Raw genomic sequence first — 18,630 nt, 5'->3', positions numbered from 1 at the left:
GTACCAGATCTTAAACTGTACTATAAAAGCAGTGACCATCAAAACAATCTGGTACTAGTTAAGAAATAGAAGGGAGGATCAGTGGAATAGACTAGAAGTAAATGACCTCAGCAATCTAGTGTTTGATAAATTTAAAAATTCCTGTTTTTTGGAGATCTCACTATTTGACAAAAACTGCTGGGAAAATTAGAAAAGAGTATGGCAAAAATTAGGTTTAGATCAATATCTCACATTTGATACCGAGATAAGGTCAAAATGGATATCTGATTTAAATGTAAAGTGTGATATTATAAGTAAGTTAGTGGAACATAGAATAGTTTACCTGTCAGATCTACGGAGAAGGAAAGAATTTATAATCAAATCTGGTCTCAGGCACTTCCTTAACTGTGTGACTCTGGACAAGTCACTTAACCCCAATGCCTACCCCTTACCATTCTTCTGCATTGGAATCCATACACAGTTCTGATTCTGAGACAAAAGGTTTAAAAAGGTAAGGGTTAAAAAATAGAATTGCTGATGAATTGATTGATTTCTTTGCCACTGGGCCTTTGCTGCTGCTCCCTCCTATGTGCATTGACTCCCCCATTAGAAGAATGTGAGCTCCTAAAAACAGCATTTTCTTACTTTCCTAATTTGTATCCCTAGTCATTAGCACAGTACTTTGACATCATTAAGTGCTTAATAAATGCTTTTTTAAAATTCTCAGGCATATGTTCTATAGTTTCCTCATCTATAAAATAAGGGAGATTGGGTTGCTTGATCTTTAACTGTTTCCTCAGTTCTAAGGCTAATGATCCTTCAGAAACTATCATTTAAGCAAAGTTCAAATGCTATTTTCTTGGCTTTTAAAGCTTTCCGCAAGCTCACTGTGTTATTCTTTTATTTCATACCACAGGGCAGGGAGAAATTGGAGGCCACATGTGCCAGGCAAGTCAAACCACCACCTCCACATTGACCAATATCTCTTCTCAGAGCTTGATGAAGACAATCTAAGATGCTAACCCCAAGAGCTTTGGTAGTAAGGAACCTGCTGCCCAGTAGATCAGTTTCCCTGACTTTATGGTCAAACTCTTCCCTCCAAACATATCTTGCAGGTTCCTGCCTTTGCTCTGGTTCCCTGTGCTCTGGTTTCTCCTTCCAGCTAATCATGTAGGCTCCCATTTTATATCAGTTTTTCAGCCACATTCTTGAGGCTAGGGATACTAGCTGAACACACATGCCAGCAGAGTAATTAGAACCAATTTTGTGAGGAGTTTCTTGTTGTTTTCCATTTGCTTCTTGGATAATTATAAAAGAGTTATTTATTAACCCCACACTTGTGGGGCTCATGGATGCTACCCAAGGAACTCTGGATACACCAATCACTTGTTGCATAATGGAATGATACTTATTCCCACAGAGCATTTAATGAAACCATACTTGTTCATACTTCCCTCTTGCCACCTCCCACAAGGTTCAGAAGAGAAGAGCCACATCAGGATCCTCCCTCAAGCTGATTACAATTCCATTATTAAAAACAGTATCCTGGAGATGTGGGGTTGCCTCTGATTTACTGCATTACTTTGAGGAATTAAATGAATATTTATTAAGATTTACTGTTCTAGGAACAAGACAAGATTCAAAGTTATAGAAGACACAGTCCATGCTTGGCACTCAGCAGATTTCTGTATGCCTCAGTTTCCACCTGTGAATATGAGGGGGTTGGACCCACATTGCTTGTAGCTCTCAGATTCTCAAGGTCCTTTCCCAGCTATTTTATGTTCTATGGTTCTAAGGTCTTTTCTAGCTCTGATATTCAATATTCTATGATTCTAGGGCCCTTTCCAGCTCTAACATTCTATATTCTATAATCCCAAGGTCTTGTTCAGCTCTGAAAGCATCCATTATTCTAGGTAACTAAAGATGTGGTTTCTAAAATGGTGGATTTTCATATTAGAGAAAATGTCAGCAGAGCTTGCCATTTGCTTCATGAGTTTATAGCTTTTTTACTTGCTCTTGAGATCCTTGTGGACAAGACGGTGAGATGTAGAGTTGATGATAGAGCAGTCAGGTGGATTTATAGCTGTTTGGACAAACATCCTGATGAATGGAAGGATTTTTTAAATGGTGGTTCTGCACAGTGTTCTTGGCCTTGCTGTACATGTTCAGCATTTTAAATTTTGACTTGGATGAAAGGGACAAGCTTGCTTATCAAATTTGTGAATAACACAATGATGGGAGAGAGAAGTAGCTAACCCACTGAGTAACGAATCTAGGATTCAAAATTATTTCAAAAGCTATCTTATTTTTTTTCCTGTCCGGTGCCCCACAGCCTCATTCCATCTTCCACGAGTCTTGTTATATCTATTCCCCCAAGTCCACAAACAATGGGCTCGAGGACCTGGCAATTAAAAAAAAACAAACCAAAACAAACCAATGTATTCAGAATTATCTTTGGATTCCTTCCCATGATTTTCTCTCTTCTCAATGGAACATTGGTCCATCAATCATTTTTCCTTCCATCTCTCTAAGCCATTTTTAAATTCACATTTCCCATGCCCTAATTTGATTTCTGGTCATTCTAAGGAGGTTTTGCACTCAGCCATTACTTAGTCAATAACTCAATTCAATTAAACTAAATTCAATTTCTGGAACATTTATCTTCTTTTAAGGCTTGGCTCAGGGCCTATCTCATCCATGAAACTTTGGCAGATCCCTTTAGGTGTCAGTATATGTTCCTTTTAAATGATCATGTATTATATACTCTGTATACATATTGGATTCCTTAGTCAAATGAAAATTCATTAAAGGCAGGGACTTTTTTATTTGTGTCTTTGTATGCTCGGTGCCTCAGTTGCTCAGAGCTGGTGCTTAATAAATGTTTGTGAAATTGAACATTTATTTATTAAAAAACCACTATGACAAATCCAGTCTCAGCCACTTCCTAGCTGTGTGACCCTGGGCAAGTCACTTGACCCCCATTGCCTAGCCCTTACCACTCTTCTGCCTTGGAGCCAATACACAGTATTGACTCCAAGATGGAAGGTAAGGGTTTAAAAAAAAACAAAAAACCACTATGAGCATGGCCAAGTCAAGAATAGATAGTGAGTATTATAGGTATTGGGATGAGGGCGAGGACATTATGTGGGAAAGCTGCACATCAATCAAGGAAAGTCTTGTGGAGAAGCAATAGTGTTTGGCCTTGAAAATGGGCAGGATTTGTATAGAAAGAGAAGGAAGGAAAGAGAGCTATAGGAAGATGATGGCTTGGGATAGGCAAAGAGATGGCTGTTGCTTAGGACCACAGATGGATAACTGGGAGGGGTCCTAAGTTCTACCCTCACTCCTTACCCCCATTTGACAGAAGAGAATATTGAGAGTGCCAGAGGAGTAAAGTTACTTGACCAAGGTTACACAGGTCAAAAGAAAAGAGCTGGGACCAGAAAGCAGGTACTCCGATTCCAAATTCATCATTATTGTTACTCTGTCCTTTTTTTTTTTCAAACCATACAATACTGTGTATTGGTTCCAAAGCAGAGGAGTAGTAAGGGCTAGGCATTGGGGGTAAAATGACTTGTCCAGGTCTTTCCATCTCTGGAACTGGCTCTCTATCTACTTGAGCCACCCAGCTGCCCTCTTGCCACTATATCCTTACACTGCCTCAATTTGGGAAGGCATGTGGCACCCATTGAGGCTTATGTCTGATTGAAACTTATGCTCAAATCCACTATAAACTGTATATACTATGGATTCAGTAGCTAGCTACTCCAATCATCTCAAAAAATCATAGAAAGAAAGAAAATTCTGTAGCCAGTGAGATGTAGGCAGGGCCCAGACTGTAGAGGCTCTGAATAGCAAGCAAAGAGGGGATTTGGGAAATGACAAAATCATTGCTGTGTTTTAGGAAGATTAATATCTGTGGGTGAAGGTGAATAGAGGGGAAGAAACTGAAGGCAAATAGACCATCAGCAGACTGTTCCAATAGTCAAGGGGAGAGGATATAGAAGCCTGGACCGCAGTGTGTGGCCCTGGAAATCCAGAGGACAAAGGATGTGTTGGTTGATTGGAAAGAAAGAAGGAAAACAATCCCATTTTCTCAAACACCTGTTCAGATACTAATTCTTCCCTTTTCATCAGGTAGGGTTTGTACCTAATCTACTTGGTCTGAGGGCAGAAGGAAAAGAATTCTCCATCTATTATTGTCATCCATCTCTTTCATATATGTCCTCTCTTCTCTGTTCTGACTTCTAGCACAAGGTGTTTCTTATCTGTTTCCAATTAGAGGAACTAACTGGCTTGGCTAACCTTGCCTCCAACTGGGTTGGCAGCACAGTGCCAGCCTGAGCTGTTTGGTCATTTCCTGGAGCTCCTTCTGCATGGGCAGCTTCCTGGCTCATTAGCTAGGTCGTTCTGTAAGGAAAGCTTGTGCTGACCTCATGTCCCACTCTTCCCCCATCCAGTGGCTCCATGGAAACAGTGACAATGGCTTCACATCTTCTACAAGGGTCAAAGGGATGAGGTCTGGCATGAAAGAAACCTGATTTCAATATCAGGGTGTAATAGATGATATTGGAGGGGGTATATTTGATGGATAAATAATAACTAATGGATCAGGCAGCTATCTTTCTTTTGTCTACCCTCCTCCCTTTTATACCTCCCTTCCTCCCCTCTTCTTCCTTTCAGTTTCCCTTTCCCCCTTCTTCCTCAGCCTCCTTCTAAGTCACTCAGGGTGAGCTATGATGTTTCAGAGGAAATACTCCTTTCTCTTCTTTATCTCAAGTAAGGGTTTATTGGGGAAAAGAGGAAAGATAGAGGATGGAGGTAAGAGGGTTGGGATTTCCCTATTATCTACAGAGAGCCTTAGGTTAGAGGATATTGAGAGAAATGGCAATTCAGTCACTACCATGAAACAGAGCAAGTCAGAGAGATATATATGGACTATTGTCATTCTTCTTCTGCCTTCAAATCATCCAAGTTACCTCCAAATTGATTATCCCAAGTCCCAGAGATAAACCCAGCTTCTTCCTTCAAAGTCATTACCATCAACCCAGAAGCCCTCAGCCAAGTCCCAGAAATCAGTCACCTTTGACTTGGCTTCAAACTGTTTTTCCCAGTAACATTCCAAACAGAATCTTCATTTGACTGACAGCTGCCCCATCTCCAGCTTCTGTCCTTTGCATGCATGCCTTTCTAATATCCCTCTTCCACAAGGGGCAGAATCTTTCCTGAATTACCTGTATTCATCATTCATGTATGTATCACTTATCCATTCAGTGAACACAGGAACATAGGATTTTTTTTTAAAACCCTTACCTTCCGACTTGGAGTCAATACTGTGTATTGGCTCCAAGGCAGAAGAGTGGTAAGGGCTAGGCAATGGGGGTCAAGTGACTTGCCCAGGGTCACACTGCTAGGAAGTGTCTGAGGTCATATTTGAACCTAGGACCTCCTGGAACATAGGATTTTAAAGTTGGAAGAGATCTCATAGACTATAGGATTATGGATTTAGAGTGGAAGGGACCTTAACAAGCTCAACTAATTCAATACACTCATTTTATAGATAAGGGAGCTGAGTCTTAGAAAACTGAACCTGAAACTTACCCAAGGTCACACAGGTAGGAAGTATCAAAGCTGGGTTTTGAATCATACTCTTCTGATCTTAAGCCCTGTACTGTGGCTTACTTCCCACTTAAAGTCCCTGAAAGGAACACATTCTGGTTTTGATTCCATTCCCGGCAGGAATTATAAAAAGAGGCATTCGTGGTAAAAAGAGGAAGGTGAACTAGATGTCTTCCAACGCTAGATTATTGATCCTATCATCTTATAATTTTGCTCAGAGAATAGTATGGCATAGAGAGATACAGCAGATAGAATACTGGATTTTAAGTTAGGAGGACTTAGGTAAAAATTTTGCCTCTGACACTTTATAGTTATGTAGCCACGAGCAAATCACTTAGACTTTCAAAGTCTTCATTTTTGTCAGATATAAAATGGGAATAGTTTCTCTAGTACTTATTTACCCTGAAGGCTTGTTATGACACTCAAATGTAATAATGTATGTAAAGTGCATTCTGAAATGTAAAGTACCATATAAGCATCAATTACTTTTATTTCAAGACTTCATTTGCTTTCTGAGCTGCTTGCTTAGTTTCTTGCCCTTTTGCTTGCCTTGACCCCCACCATTTGTGAACTCATTCTTTCCCTGAATTTCTGCCTCTAGCTCATTGATGGCTTTGCCCAGATCTGCTTATGCAGGATCAGTAGGTCTCCTAGTCCCTGATTCCTGCCCTGCCTCAGTGATTTTCCTCTACCTACAGACCCTCTTTGATTCTCAGGATGCCTCCTTAGCTAAATCAGGAACCTCGTAGAAGATAAATAGGATTGGATCATGTCAACGCTATTCCTTAAGACTTCTTACATTCTGCGGGAGTAAGAATATGAGACTTGTAGTTTGAATCTATGGAATTGTGTCTTAGTTCAAAGGGGACTTCCATTTTCTGTGCTACAGTTCTCTGAGCAGTAAAATAGGGATAATCATATCTGCCTTTTGTAAGGAAATCTCTTAAACTTTAAGTGAAATAAAAATGTGTTATTAAGTCGACTAGCCATATCACTAAGCCACCAATATTTTCCTAAAAATATAGAAAATGGAGGGCAGGTCAGGGGATTAAGAACCAGGTCTAGAGATGGGAGCTCCAGGGTTCAAATCTGGTCTTAGACACTTCCTAACTGGGTGACCCTGGGAGAGTCACTTAAGTCCCATTGCCTAGCCCTTACCATTAATGCCTTGGCATTAATACACAATATTGATTTTAAGATGGAAGGTAAGGGTTTAAAAAAGAATGAAGAGAGGAAATAGTTCAAAAGCATTTCATGAGCAACTCCTGTAGGTTGTCATTCCAATCAACAATGTAGTGTCATTTGGGGGGGGGGAAGGGGTGCTAAAGAAGGATCCAGACCCTAAAGTATTTGGTGAAATTGTTTCCTTTAGTTTCCTAAAGGAGAAGAGCAATCAGTGGTTTTCAAGCATTCTTCTTTCTACACAGAGACTCAAACAGAAGAAAGCTGTCAGAAGCCATTGAGGGAGGCAATGTTATAGGCAAGACAAAGTAAAAAGGAATCTGGCCTGCATAGGAGACAGAGAAAAGACTGACCCTGGATGGAGTGGGAGGTAAAACTTGATGAGTTCACCTGTTAAGATTCTTCTCTTCTCAAGGGTTGCAAAGGACCTTACAGTTTATATGGTATCAACCTCTCATTTACAGATGAGGAAACTTGAGACCAGGGAGATTAACTGGCTTGACTGAGGTCACAGAGCTCTCTGTCCCTCCATGCTTCCTTTCCAGGTTCCTTGGCTCCTAAGAATTGTAAAATCCCATATATCTTTGCAGCCACCTCAGTATCCCTTTCTCTGGCCCCTGCCTTACCTTCCAGATGTCTGAGTCAGCTGTCACCATCACTGCTAATCCCCAGACCCAGTTTCCATCTTTCTTTAAACACTTCACACTCCTCCCGATGACTGATAAGATGTCTCAGATGCAAAGAGGACCCCCAGAAATCTCCAGGACTGTTTTGTCTAGACACCAGCAATCATCCTCTAGGATCATGTAGGCAATAGGAAGACTTACAAGAACTGAAGCAAAGTGAAGGAAACAAACTAAAGAAAACACACACGACTACAATGTAAATGGAAAGAATGATGACCGACAAACAATTAAACCTGAATGCTTTGAAATGATGATGACTAAACTTGGTTGGCTACAAGGAACAGTTATGAGAAGTCACTTATCTCCTTTCTTTGCAGAGGGACAGGACTATGAGATTAGAACATGATGCTTGGCTGGGGTATTGGTTAGTGTGGTTGAATTCGGTTTTTTCCTCTCTTCTAAAATTTTTTGCTACTTTCTAGAGAGGGAGCTGAGAAGGGTATAGTAGGAAATATGTATGATATAAAACCAAAAGACATCAATGGTTTTTAAAGTTTAAAAAAATCTGTTTCAGAATAATTATTTCTGACTACAATTATTTAACTTTTGCCTTAAACTTAATCCATCCTTTCATTTATGCTTTCATTCAACAGATTACTCTCTCTTTGTGTGATATCATGAACATGACAACTTCTCTTGACCTTAGTTTTCTATTTTGTAAAACAATGAGAATGAATTCTCTAAGGTACTTTCCATTTCTGAAATTTTATTGTCCTATGATTCTAAGATCTATTCAAGTACTAGTAGTCTTAATTCTATATTGGAATATCCCTTCTAGTTCAAATATTCCATATTTTAGGATTCAAAGGCCCCTTCCAACTCTGACATTCATAATCTATAATACTAAGACCCCTTCCTGCTCTGGCATCACACGTTTTACTATTCTAAGACCCCACAAAGCTCTACTACTTTATCTTCTATGATTCTAAGACCTTTTGCAACTCTAAAATTCTACACTTTATAATTTTAAGGACTCTCTCAGATCTGACATTCTCTGTTCTATGATTCCAGGTCTCCTTGAAGCTCTGCCATTCTATATTCTACGATTCTAAAGTCCTTTCCAGCTCTAACATTCTATGGCTTTGTGACAGGGAGTAGAGGAAGGGGCTGTCAGTAGAATGTCAGGGGAAGAAATAGATTAAAGGTCCACAGAGATGACATGAGTGGGTTTTCATTCCTTTGAATGAAATAGCCACAAAGATATCATTTGAGATAATTTTCATACTTCTAAATGCCAAATTTTATTTGGTGCACTTTAATGTGGCATGAGATAAAAGAGGAGAATGTTTCTCACCCTAGGTTTTCACATAGGTTCTTTCTTGGCCAGGCAGATTTTGGCAGAGATCTGTCTTATAAAGCCTAAGAGGGCATTGCTGTCCAGTCACGTATAAGAGTAAACGATGGCATCACCTCTGAAGCCTATAGGATGGGTTGTCTGAATGCTCATCCTTACCCTGACATCTAAAGACCACACACACCGTCCATGTAGGACCCAGTTGAGAACTTACCATTCGATATAACTTGTCTTCCAGCTCCTGGTTAATCCTCTGTAAGGCTAAGTAGTTGTTTTGTATTCTGAAAGAAGAGAGATTATTAAGTCATTTAATTAAGTCATCCAGAGTCTTCAATCTAGGGGAGGAAATGAGTTAATGATCACTGCTGAGGCATTTAGGTGCCTCAGTATGAATAGAGTGCCAGACTCAGAGATGGGAGGTTCTAGGTTCACATCTGTCCCTAGACACTTCTCAGCTGTATGACCCTGGGCAAGTCACTTAGCCTCCATTGCCTAGCCCTTACTGCTCTTCTCCTTTGGAACCAATATATAGTATTGATTCTCAGATAGAAGGTAAGGTTTAAAAAAAAAGATCATTGCTAAGGTTTCAGGCTTCAAAGTCACACACACAGACATATATCTCATCTCTCATGATATCATCTTTAAAGGGAGGCTTTCGGGATTATGCCCATCTCACTTTGTTCATTCTGTTACCCTAAAGGCTCTCCATCGCTCATTCAAAAATTCTCCATTTACCGCCAGGCTAGGGGTTCAAAATGGTGTGAGGCACTGTGAGCAGAAGGAGAAATATAGGATTATAAGACAGTATTTGTGCCTTGCATCTCTACTAGGACTGAGGGTCCTGGTCTCTCAGGAACACAGCTGAACCTTTTCCACTGTGAATCTGTGTGCCTGTTATGGACAATATGGTTTAATGGCAAGAGAGATGAGCCTGGAGTTGGGAGATAGGGTTAGAGTTTGGGCTTCAATCTTAACTGTTTTGGATTTTTTTTATATGGGGCAAGTCATGTTGTCTCTGAAGCTTTCTTGAATTTCTAGTAAATAGGGAAAATTATGCCTATAGTAATGACTTCACAAGGTTTTCACCATGTTAGGCAGCTAAGTTGTCCAGTGGATCAGAGCACTAAACCTTCCATTAGGAAGATGTGAGTTTAGATCTAGCCTCAGACAATAACTAGCAACAAGACACTTAAAGTCGGTCTGTCTCAGTTTCTTCATCTATAAAATAGGGATATAATATCACCTACCTCACAGGGTTGTTGTGAGGATCAAATAAGATAATATGTGTAAAGCACATAGTCAGTACTTAATAAAAGTTCATTCCCTTTCCCCTTAAAAGTGCCATAGAAGGAGGAACTATAATTATTGTTGTTGCACTTACACTTTTTTTTTCTGGACCAAATAGAATCACAGAATATCAGCACACAGAAGGAGCTTCAGAGATTAACTCATCCAATCTTCTCCCCAAATAATCAGTCATTATATGAGTCCAGATTTGGTACCTACTATGTGCAAAACATTATGCTAGGAACAGGGGGGAAGTGAGGGGTTTAGATAAAACCAGATACTTGCTTTCATGAGCTCACAGTATTGTAATCACTAACCAATATGGCACTGGGCATTTTCTCTGCCTGTCTCCCATGCATGGAATGTTCTTCTGCTTCATTTCTACCTGCTGGCTTCTTTTAAATCCCAACTAAATTCCTATTTTCTACAGGAACCCTTTCCCAACCTCTCTTAATTTTTTCCTAGTGATCCTGTCCATAGCTTGTCTATACATACTTGTTTGCTTGTTGTCTGCCCCATTAGATTCTGAACTCTTTAAGGGTTTTGCCCTCTTTTTCTATCACTGGGCCTTAGCACAGTGAATGCACTCAATAAATACTTATTGACTGCCTGACCTTCTATAGCAGCCCTGACAGAAGACCATCTACCTTAGTGGTCTGGATTCTTAGACTACCATTCCACCTTAAACTTTTCTCTATAGGTAATGATAATCTTTTTTTCCCCTTTAAACTTATCTTCTTTCTTATAATCAATACTGAATATTGATTTCAAGGAAGAAGAATAGTAAGGACTAGGCAATTGGGTTTAAATTACTTGTCCAGGGTCATACAGCTAGGAATTATTTGAGGCTAAATTTGAATCTAGGACTTTCCATCTTCACGGTAGGCTCTCTATCTACTGAGCCACCCAGGAACCCCAGTTAACAACGCTATTTCAACTGCTGCATTTAAGGACCTTGTCTCAATCCTCATAGAAACACAATTTAGCTACTGCTCTCCCCAGACACCCTCTCCTGCCTTGGTTTTCATTTCATTGCTCTCTCCTGCTTCTCTTCTTACCTGATTTTTCCCTCTTAGTATTCTTTCCTAATCATTATCCATCTCTTACTACCTAAATGTGGGTCTCCCCCAAGACTGTTCTATGCCTTTTCCTTCACTTTCCATACTTTTCCCAAGACTCCCAAGGGTCAGTTATCATCATTAGGCTGATGCCTCCCCAAGCTATATATCAGACCTAGATCCCTCTCTTGAACATCCCTTTCTTGAACTTAGCCAACTCCCTATTGATCTTCTCCATATTGATGACTAAAAGGCATCTCATAATGTCCAAAACTCTACTCATCTTTCCCTCTGTACTTGCCCTCTATCAAACACCCTTATTTCTCTTAAAAATATCCCTGTCACAACTTTGAAATTAATCATGATTCTTCCTTCTCCCTTGCCCCTTGATCTGGTCAGCTGCTAAGTTGTCCATCCCCTATTCACAGCTTACATTCACCCCCTTCTTTCCACTTACATAACCATTATTCTAATTCAGAATCTCTTAACTTTTCCTTTTTAAAATGTTTACCTTCCATCTTAGAATCAATTCTGTCTATTGGTTTCAAGGCAGAAGATTGGTAAGATCTAGGCAATGGAGGTTCAATGATTTGTCTAGGGTCACCCAGCTAGGAAGTGTTTGAGACCAGATTAGAACCCAGAACCTCCTGTCTCTAGATCTGGCTTTCAATCCACTGAGCCATCTAACTGCTCCCAGAAACCTGTAATTTTTTTACTGGATTACTGTAATTGTTTCCTGGGCAACTTTCTTGATTCCAATTTCTCCTCCCCATAGTCGTCAAAACAATCTTCACAAGATAATTTTCTCACCCCATCAGTCCCCTCCTAACAAATTTGGGATAATTTAAGAGACTTTTCAGTCTGGCATTGAAATCCCCCAGCAATCTGATTCCACCATACCATTTCCAAACATTCTACCCTCTGAGGAAAATGGAGTTTGCCATTCTCCAAACTTGGCATTCTATATTGCCCATTTCTGGGATACGACTTCACATAGGCTGCCCCTCTTCCCTTGCCTGGAATGTACTCTCCCATCTAAATTTCTTAGAATCTTTTCTCTTTAGTAAGGGTGTCATCTGACTCTTCCAGTTACCTCAGTCATTAACTCTGTCCCTTCTCCTACCTAAAACTTACTTATTTGTGTACATGTATCCCCAACCCAAGGTCCAGTCGGATGTAAGGTCCCTGAGATCAGGAACTGCTTTGGTGTTTTTCTTTGCCCCAGTGCTTAGGCTTGTTGAATTGAATTATATTTTTGAATTCTTCCAGTGATGGGAGGCTCATTACCTATAGTAGGTAGCTCATTCCATTTTTGGACAGTGTTGTTTGGGAGTCCCTTTTAATCAGCCATAACTGATCCCTTTGTAACAACTCCCTAGGGATTCTGTATCTGCCTTATGCCTACCAATGCAGTAATCTCATCTATCAGAAAAAAAAGGTTGAAAGTTAGGAAGGCAGGGGCAGTTAGGTGGCTCATGACAGTGAGGGTTTAAACAAAAAGTTAAGAAGGTAGGAAGACAGGCTCTGAGTATCCCTGATTGCTGTTACAAAGCCCATGAATGAAAGCTCATGAACTTCACTCACAGAAGTTTCCTCTGCTTTCACTTGCAGCCTATTGATTTCTTTTTCACACATAATTCTAACAAGCTTGGTTACCAGGTTTCCCAGCCCATGGACATTTAGAAGAAACAAATTGCAGGGAGGAGCAGGACTGCTAGAAGAAGTTTCGATGAGAATGGCTGGAAACTCATTCTTCGGATGTGCCTTACTCTTCTCAATCTCTTCCCTTTGATGTTGGCAGTGATAAAAATACTCTCATTTTTCTGAAGGTCTTCAGTTTTGGACTTAAGACTGAAGAAGGTTAAATTGCACAAGTAGTACTATTTAAGAAGGCAAGGAAAAGTGTCATCTATTTCACAGAAACTGCCATCTACAGCAGGAACACTTAAAAACTTTGGTGTCTAAAGGTTTTAGCCAGGGGCTTAAATTGAGGTCCACAAGCTTATTTTAAAAATATATTAATAACTGAATTTCAATATAATTACCTTCCTTTGTTTGCTCTGTGTTTTATTTTATGCATTTAAAAACATTATTCTGAGGCAGGTAGGTGGCTTAGTAGATAACCAGACTTAGAGATGGGAAGTCCTAGGTTCAAATCTGTCTTCAGACACTTCCTAGCTGTGTGACTCTGGACAAATCCCTTAACCCCTAATTGCTTAGCCCTTATTACTTTTCTGACTTAGAACCAATACAGAATACTGATTCTAAGATAGAAGGTAAGGCTTTAAAAAAAAACCCATTATTCTGAGAAGGGGCCCATAGACTTCACCAGACTGCCAAAAGTGTCCATGAAACAAAAAAAGGTTAGAATCCCCTGATTTAAATTCTCAGTTATTTGAAATGCCATTCTTTGAGGATCCTTGGTTATATATGTGTGGAGGAGTGGACAAAGGTTCACTGTCTTAGTAGCCCAACAAAGTTTCTATTTTTTTTTCTTTCCTCAGAGGCCCATGTTGCCAACACTTTTTGAAAAGCATTGTCACAGAAGAGTTTGTTTCTACTTCCTGGTGGAATTCAGAACACCTGGACTATTTTGCCTCGCTGACGAAACATCTCTAAGCATGTGTGCAGAACTGTAACTTGTTATAACCAATTACCAATGACAGCAACTCCCATTTTTAAAAGGAAGTTCAGGGGTAAGTGCTCTCCTCACCCATACCCCTGGGAGCTAGGAGATAATTATTTCATGATTTCCCTTCTGTGTGGATACCCTTCACCAGTTCAAGTCACAATTCCTCTATGAGAATTGAGTTGGCCAAAAAAAAAATCATTATCATCTATCTGGCCAAATGGGAGGTAAGCATCTGTGGACTCTTGGGAAAGAGATGAGAGCTGGTCAATATGCATTTGGTGGTGGTTGTTCATCCTTGGTTTTCAAAGAGGACCAATGAGGTCAACAGTTGATGACTTGCAAGTTAATTGGATTTAAGTGAGGCCATTTCACAAAGTTATCAGCCTCTCTCTTTCAAAGTCATCTAAGTCCAGTGGCAGGACAAAAGTCAGGATGATTGGTGATGACCCAGAATGCAGAGGATGAACTTGGCTTCTCTGAGGTCTTGCCAAGCTCTAAACATTCCACAGTGCCTACTTTAGCTGCTTTAATGGACTTGGGAACAAATCGTTCTCATGTGACCATTTTGCCAGGGGAAGTCTTCCCATGCTTGGGCTAGACACCCCCCTAACTCACTGATGGGTCTGAGGCCTGTCAGTTACCCTCAGTCTGATTTAGCTTGTCTGCTGAGATGGTTTTACCAGGTTGTGACTGTCTTCTTGGAGCCGTAGGAGATAGCTGGATGAGAGGTGGATACCACAGGTCCAGCCCAGAAAAGGGCTCCGTAAGCCCTCACTCCAGAGGTGTGGATCCTCCATGAACATCCCAAAGACCCCATACCTTTTGTAAGCACCAATTATGTGCCAGCCATTACTAGGGATACAAAGAAATGGAAGAGACAGTCCCCTTATCAGGGAAGGAGCTCATAGCTTAATCAAGGAGGAGATAACACACAAACACCATATACAGACAAGATGAGCTTGTTTAAATGGGCTAAAATGGAGATAACCAATAGAAGAAAGCCACTAGCATTAAAAGAGTTTGAGAAAAATTTTTATAGATGGTGGAGGTTTTCTCTGGACCTTGAATGAAAGCAGAGAAGGAAGTCCAGCAGCAGCGATGAGGAGAGAGTATGTTCTAGGCAAGAGGAACAGAGTGAAGATGCCAGGAGTGTGGAGATATGGTGTATCATGTGAAGAACAGCAAGGAGCTGTGGTCATTGGATTGCAGAGTACTGTGGGGTGAAGAGAGAAAGATGTAAGAAGACTGGAGAGATAGAAGGAAATCAGGGCAGGAATAAATGTCACACAGAGGATTTTACATTTGTTTCAGGAGGTAACAGTGTCTGTCACAGGTCAATACTGAAAGCGGAATTTGCTGGGCTAATTAACTTCAGATCAAAAACACTTTAGAAACAAACTTAAAAACAAAACTGGTCAAACACAATGGTTAATATTAGCAGCGTGCTATCAATATTAAAGGATACCTTTCTCCATTCTGACAAAAAATGATTAACAGTTTTTTTGGGGGGGGGAATGGGGGCAATATACCTTCCCCCCTCCTTAATTTCTGTTTTAGTATGAAAGGCAAGGGCTAGGCAATGGGGGTTAAGTGATTTGCTCAGGGTCACACAGCTAGGAAGTGTCTGAATCCAGATTTGAACCAAGGTCCTTTCAACTCCAGGTCTGGTGCTCTATTCACTGTGCTACCTAGTTGTCCTGGACAATATACTTTGTTAGTTTGAGTGTTTATTGATAATTACCTCTTGAATCAAAACAAAACGACCAATAAGTTAAAAAATAGTCTTTTCAACCAGACCAGACCAGACAGCCACTTAACTTCCAAAAACCAATTGGTTAAGCCACAGGGTGGGGAAGCTAGGGGTATACAGCGGCTCCTGTGAATAAGAGTGGATAGTTTTTATGGACCCAAAGTTCAGTATTAAGCACTAATGTGCTATGGCAGTGAAAAAAGTCACTTTAATTTTAAGTTGCATTAATAGCAGGCTAGAATGAATGACAGTCGTGGTCTCAGTGTCCTCTGAGCTGGTCAGACTGCCTCTGGAGTCCTATTTTCAATCCTTGATGCCCCATTTTGGGAAAGTAACTGACCATCTCTAACTGGAGCATCAGAGTAGGGCAACCAGGATAGTGAGCAAACTAGGGCCATGCCATCATAAGAACTGGCTTATAAGAACAGAAATTATTTTAACCCTAAGAACAGAAGACTTTAGGAGTGGAGAGGGGAGGGGAGATGGTGGGGATCATGACCGATGTGTCTTTAAATATCCAAAGGGGTATTGCTCTTCTTGGTCAAAAAGGGCAAAAAGAGGAACAATGGGTGGCAGTTGCAGAGAGGCCAATTTTAGCTTGATATAAAAAGCTTCCTAACAATTGGAGGTGTCCAAAAATGGAATGGGGCTGCTTTGGCATGTAATGTTTTCCATCACTGGAGGCCTTCAAACAGAGGCTGGATGACCACCCACCAGGAACATTGTAAAGGAGCTTCTGGCTTCAGGTGGCAGTTATATCAGATTATAGAACTTCAGACTCTCAAAGGCAAAAAGCAGAGGCCGTCCAATTCCTCTTATAACTGAGCAGAGAACTGCACCTCCCCTTCCCCCAGATCCCAGTGAGCTTTGGAGGGAAATAACTACTTCCTGAAGCAGCCCATTCCACTGTCTGGGGCATCTCTAATTAACTGGATTTCTATTGAGTCTAAATTTGTTCTCTATAGCATCTAATTGCTGCTCCTTGTTTTGCTCTCTGGGGCCAAACTGAGCAAATCTAACCCCTTCTTCCACATTGTAAACATTTGAATACTCCAAGACAAGTTGGGCCCCTCATCTCAATGCTCGACACCTTCATTTCCTTCATCTGATCCTGGTTTCTTCATTAGCTTGGCCACCCTCTTGGAGGCACTCTCCAGATTGCCATCATCTTTCCTCAATGTGGTACCCAGTTCTGAACCTAATGCTATAGATGAGGTCTGAGCAGGGCAGAATAGAGTAAGATCATCACCACCCACGTCTAGGACACGTGTCTAACCAAATACTCCTTTTAGAAAAGACGACCCTTACCTTCCCTCTTCTCTCAATATTATGTCTTGGTTTCAAGGAAGAAGAACGGTAAGGGCTAGGCTCTGGTGGTAAAGTGACTTGCCCAGGGTCACATAGCTAGGAAGTGTCTGAGGCCAGATTTGATCCCAGACCTGGCTCTCAATCCACTGAGCCACCTGGCTGCTCCAAACAAAATACTCTTTTTAGCTTTTTTATTTTTCTGCTGTGTTAATGCCTATTGTTAACTGATAATTACCTTGTATTTTTTGCCTACCCTCTCCCCTCAATGTAAACTTCTTGGGCAGTTATGCTTTGTATTTTTGTCTTAGTATCCCGATACCTAGCATTGGCTTCTAGCAATGTGGTGCAGTGGAAAGAGCACTAGATTTGAATTCGGTGGGTTCAAATCCTAGCTCAATGCTTAATATCTGTGGGACCCTGGAAAAGCCACCTAACCTCTATGGCTAGGTAAAAGGAGCTGGTTGGACTAGATGGGTTTTACAAACAAGCATCTCTGCCCTCATGGAGCTTATATTTAAATAGGGGGAGATGACACAGGGGAGGGGATTGGTGAGAAAAGCCTCCTCGCTGGGTGCCATGCATAGTGCCATGGTGGGAAGATGGCCAAGGAGTGGCACGGAAGTCCCGCTCTTTGCAAGACAGAGGGGAAGCTGCCTATGAGAGCCGGGGGAGCCCAGCAATGGAATCCAAGGGGGTGCTGCTAGGGGAGATAAGGATGATGGTCAGCATTTTCAGTGTGTGGGCAGCATGATGAGAAGCAGGTTGGGAAGAGAAAATGCCAAATTTGGAATCAGAAGACTGGCTTCCAAGCCCAATTCTGCTACCAACTAGCTAAATGACTATGCATGAGTCACTTAATTTCTTTCACTTCCCCATCTGTAAAGTGAGGACAATTAGACTTGGGCTACCCATCTCACAGGATCTCTGAGAGGAACAAATGAAAAGATGTACACAAAGCTCTTTGGTCAGTGAGGTGACCAGTTGGCAAGCATTTATTAATCACTTGCTGTGAACCTCCAAACACTGTCCCAGATCCTTAGCTGGAAGGGACCACAGTGGTTAGATGGTCCAACCCATTAACACTCAAACACAAATCCCCTTTCCAACACATCCAATCAAAGGCCATGAAAGCCACTGTCCACCAAGCCAGCCTCTTCTCCTTTTGGGTGCTGGGATCTTTTTTGTTCTATGAATTCTGTAATTTGACTCATGACACCTAATTCATACTTTTCATGGTTTCCCATCTAGGATCAAGAGAAAAAATATCTATTTCTTCATCTCTGTGACTGCCTTTCAAAGACTTAAGGGAGCTATCATGTCTGCCAAATGCCAAGTCTTTTCCTCTCCATGTGAAATGTCCAGTTTCTTCAAATGAGTCTTACGTGGCCTAATGGTAAATGTCTTCACCATCCTGGTTATCCTGATCTGGACACACTCTCTCACCTGTTAGTGTCTTCCCTAAAAATCATGTGGAAATGACACAAAACTGCAGAAGGAATCTGACCCAGGGCAGAGTACAGAGGGACGATCACTTCCCTACTTCTGGACACTGCTTGCTTAATCCAGATTAAGACTGAATTGCCTTTGTTGGCTGCCATATTATCATACTCACCGTATTGAAATTACCATCTACTAAAATGCTCAGATCTTTCTTCTTTTTTTAAATAAACCCTTACTTTTAAAAGAAATTAACTAGTTGATTAGTTAATTGATAATTGACTGATACTTAGTATTGGTTCTAAAACAGAAGAGCAGTAAGGACTAGACAGTTGGGGCTCAGTGACTTGCCCAAGGTCACACAGCTAGAATGTGTCTGAGGCCAGATGTGAACTCGG

The 18,630-nt window shown here is 40.9% G+C and overlaps 1 protein-coding gene across 4 annotated transcripts in view; it reads right to left on the bottom strand.

Annotated features, from left to right (window-relative positions):
* Positions 1-18,630, bottom strand: part of BEGAIN (brain enriched guanylate kinase associated) — a 284,146-nt gene that overhangs the window by 52,734 nt on the left and 212,782 nt on the right. For all 4 annotated transcript variants that reach the window (XM_056811266.1, XM_056811264.1, XM_056811267.1 and 1 more), the window contains one exon: positions 8,975-9,041. In XM_056811266.1, coding sequence (XP_056667244.1) covers positions 8,975-9,041 — 67 coding nt within the window. The remainder of the gene's footprint in view (positions 1-8,974; positions 9,042-18,630) is intronic.

The sequence above is a fragment of the Monodelphis domestica genome, chromosome 1 (assembly GCF_027887165.1).
Source record: "Monodelphis domestica isolate mMonDom1 chromosome 1, mMonDom1.pri, whole genome shotgun sequence".
Classification (NCBI taxonomy): Eukaryota; Metazoa; Chordata; class Mammalia; order Didelphimorphia; family Didelphidae; genus Monodelphis; species Monodelphis domestica.
Note: the sequence above shows the minus strand (reverse complement) of the source record. Positions and strands in the feature narration are given on the sequence as shown.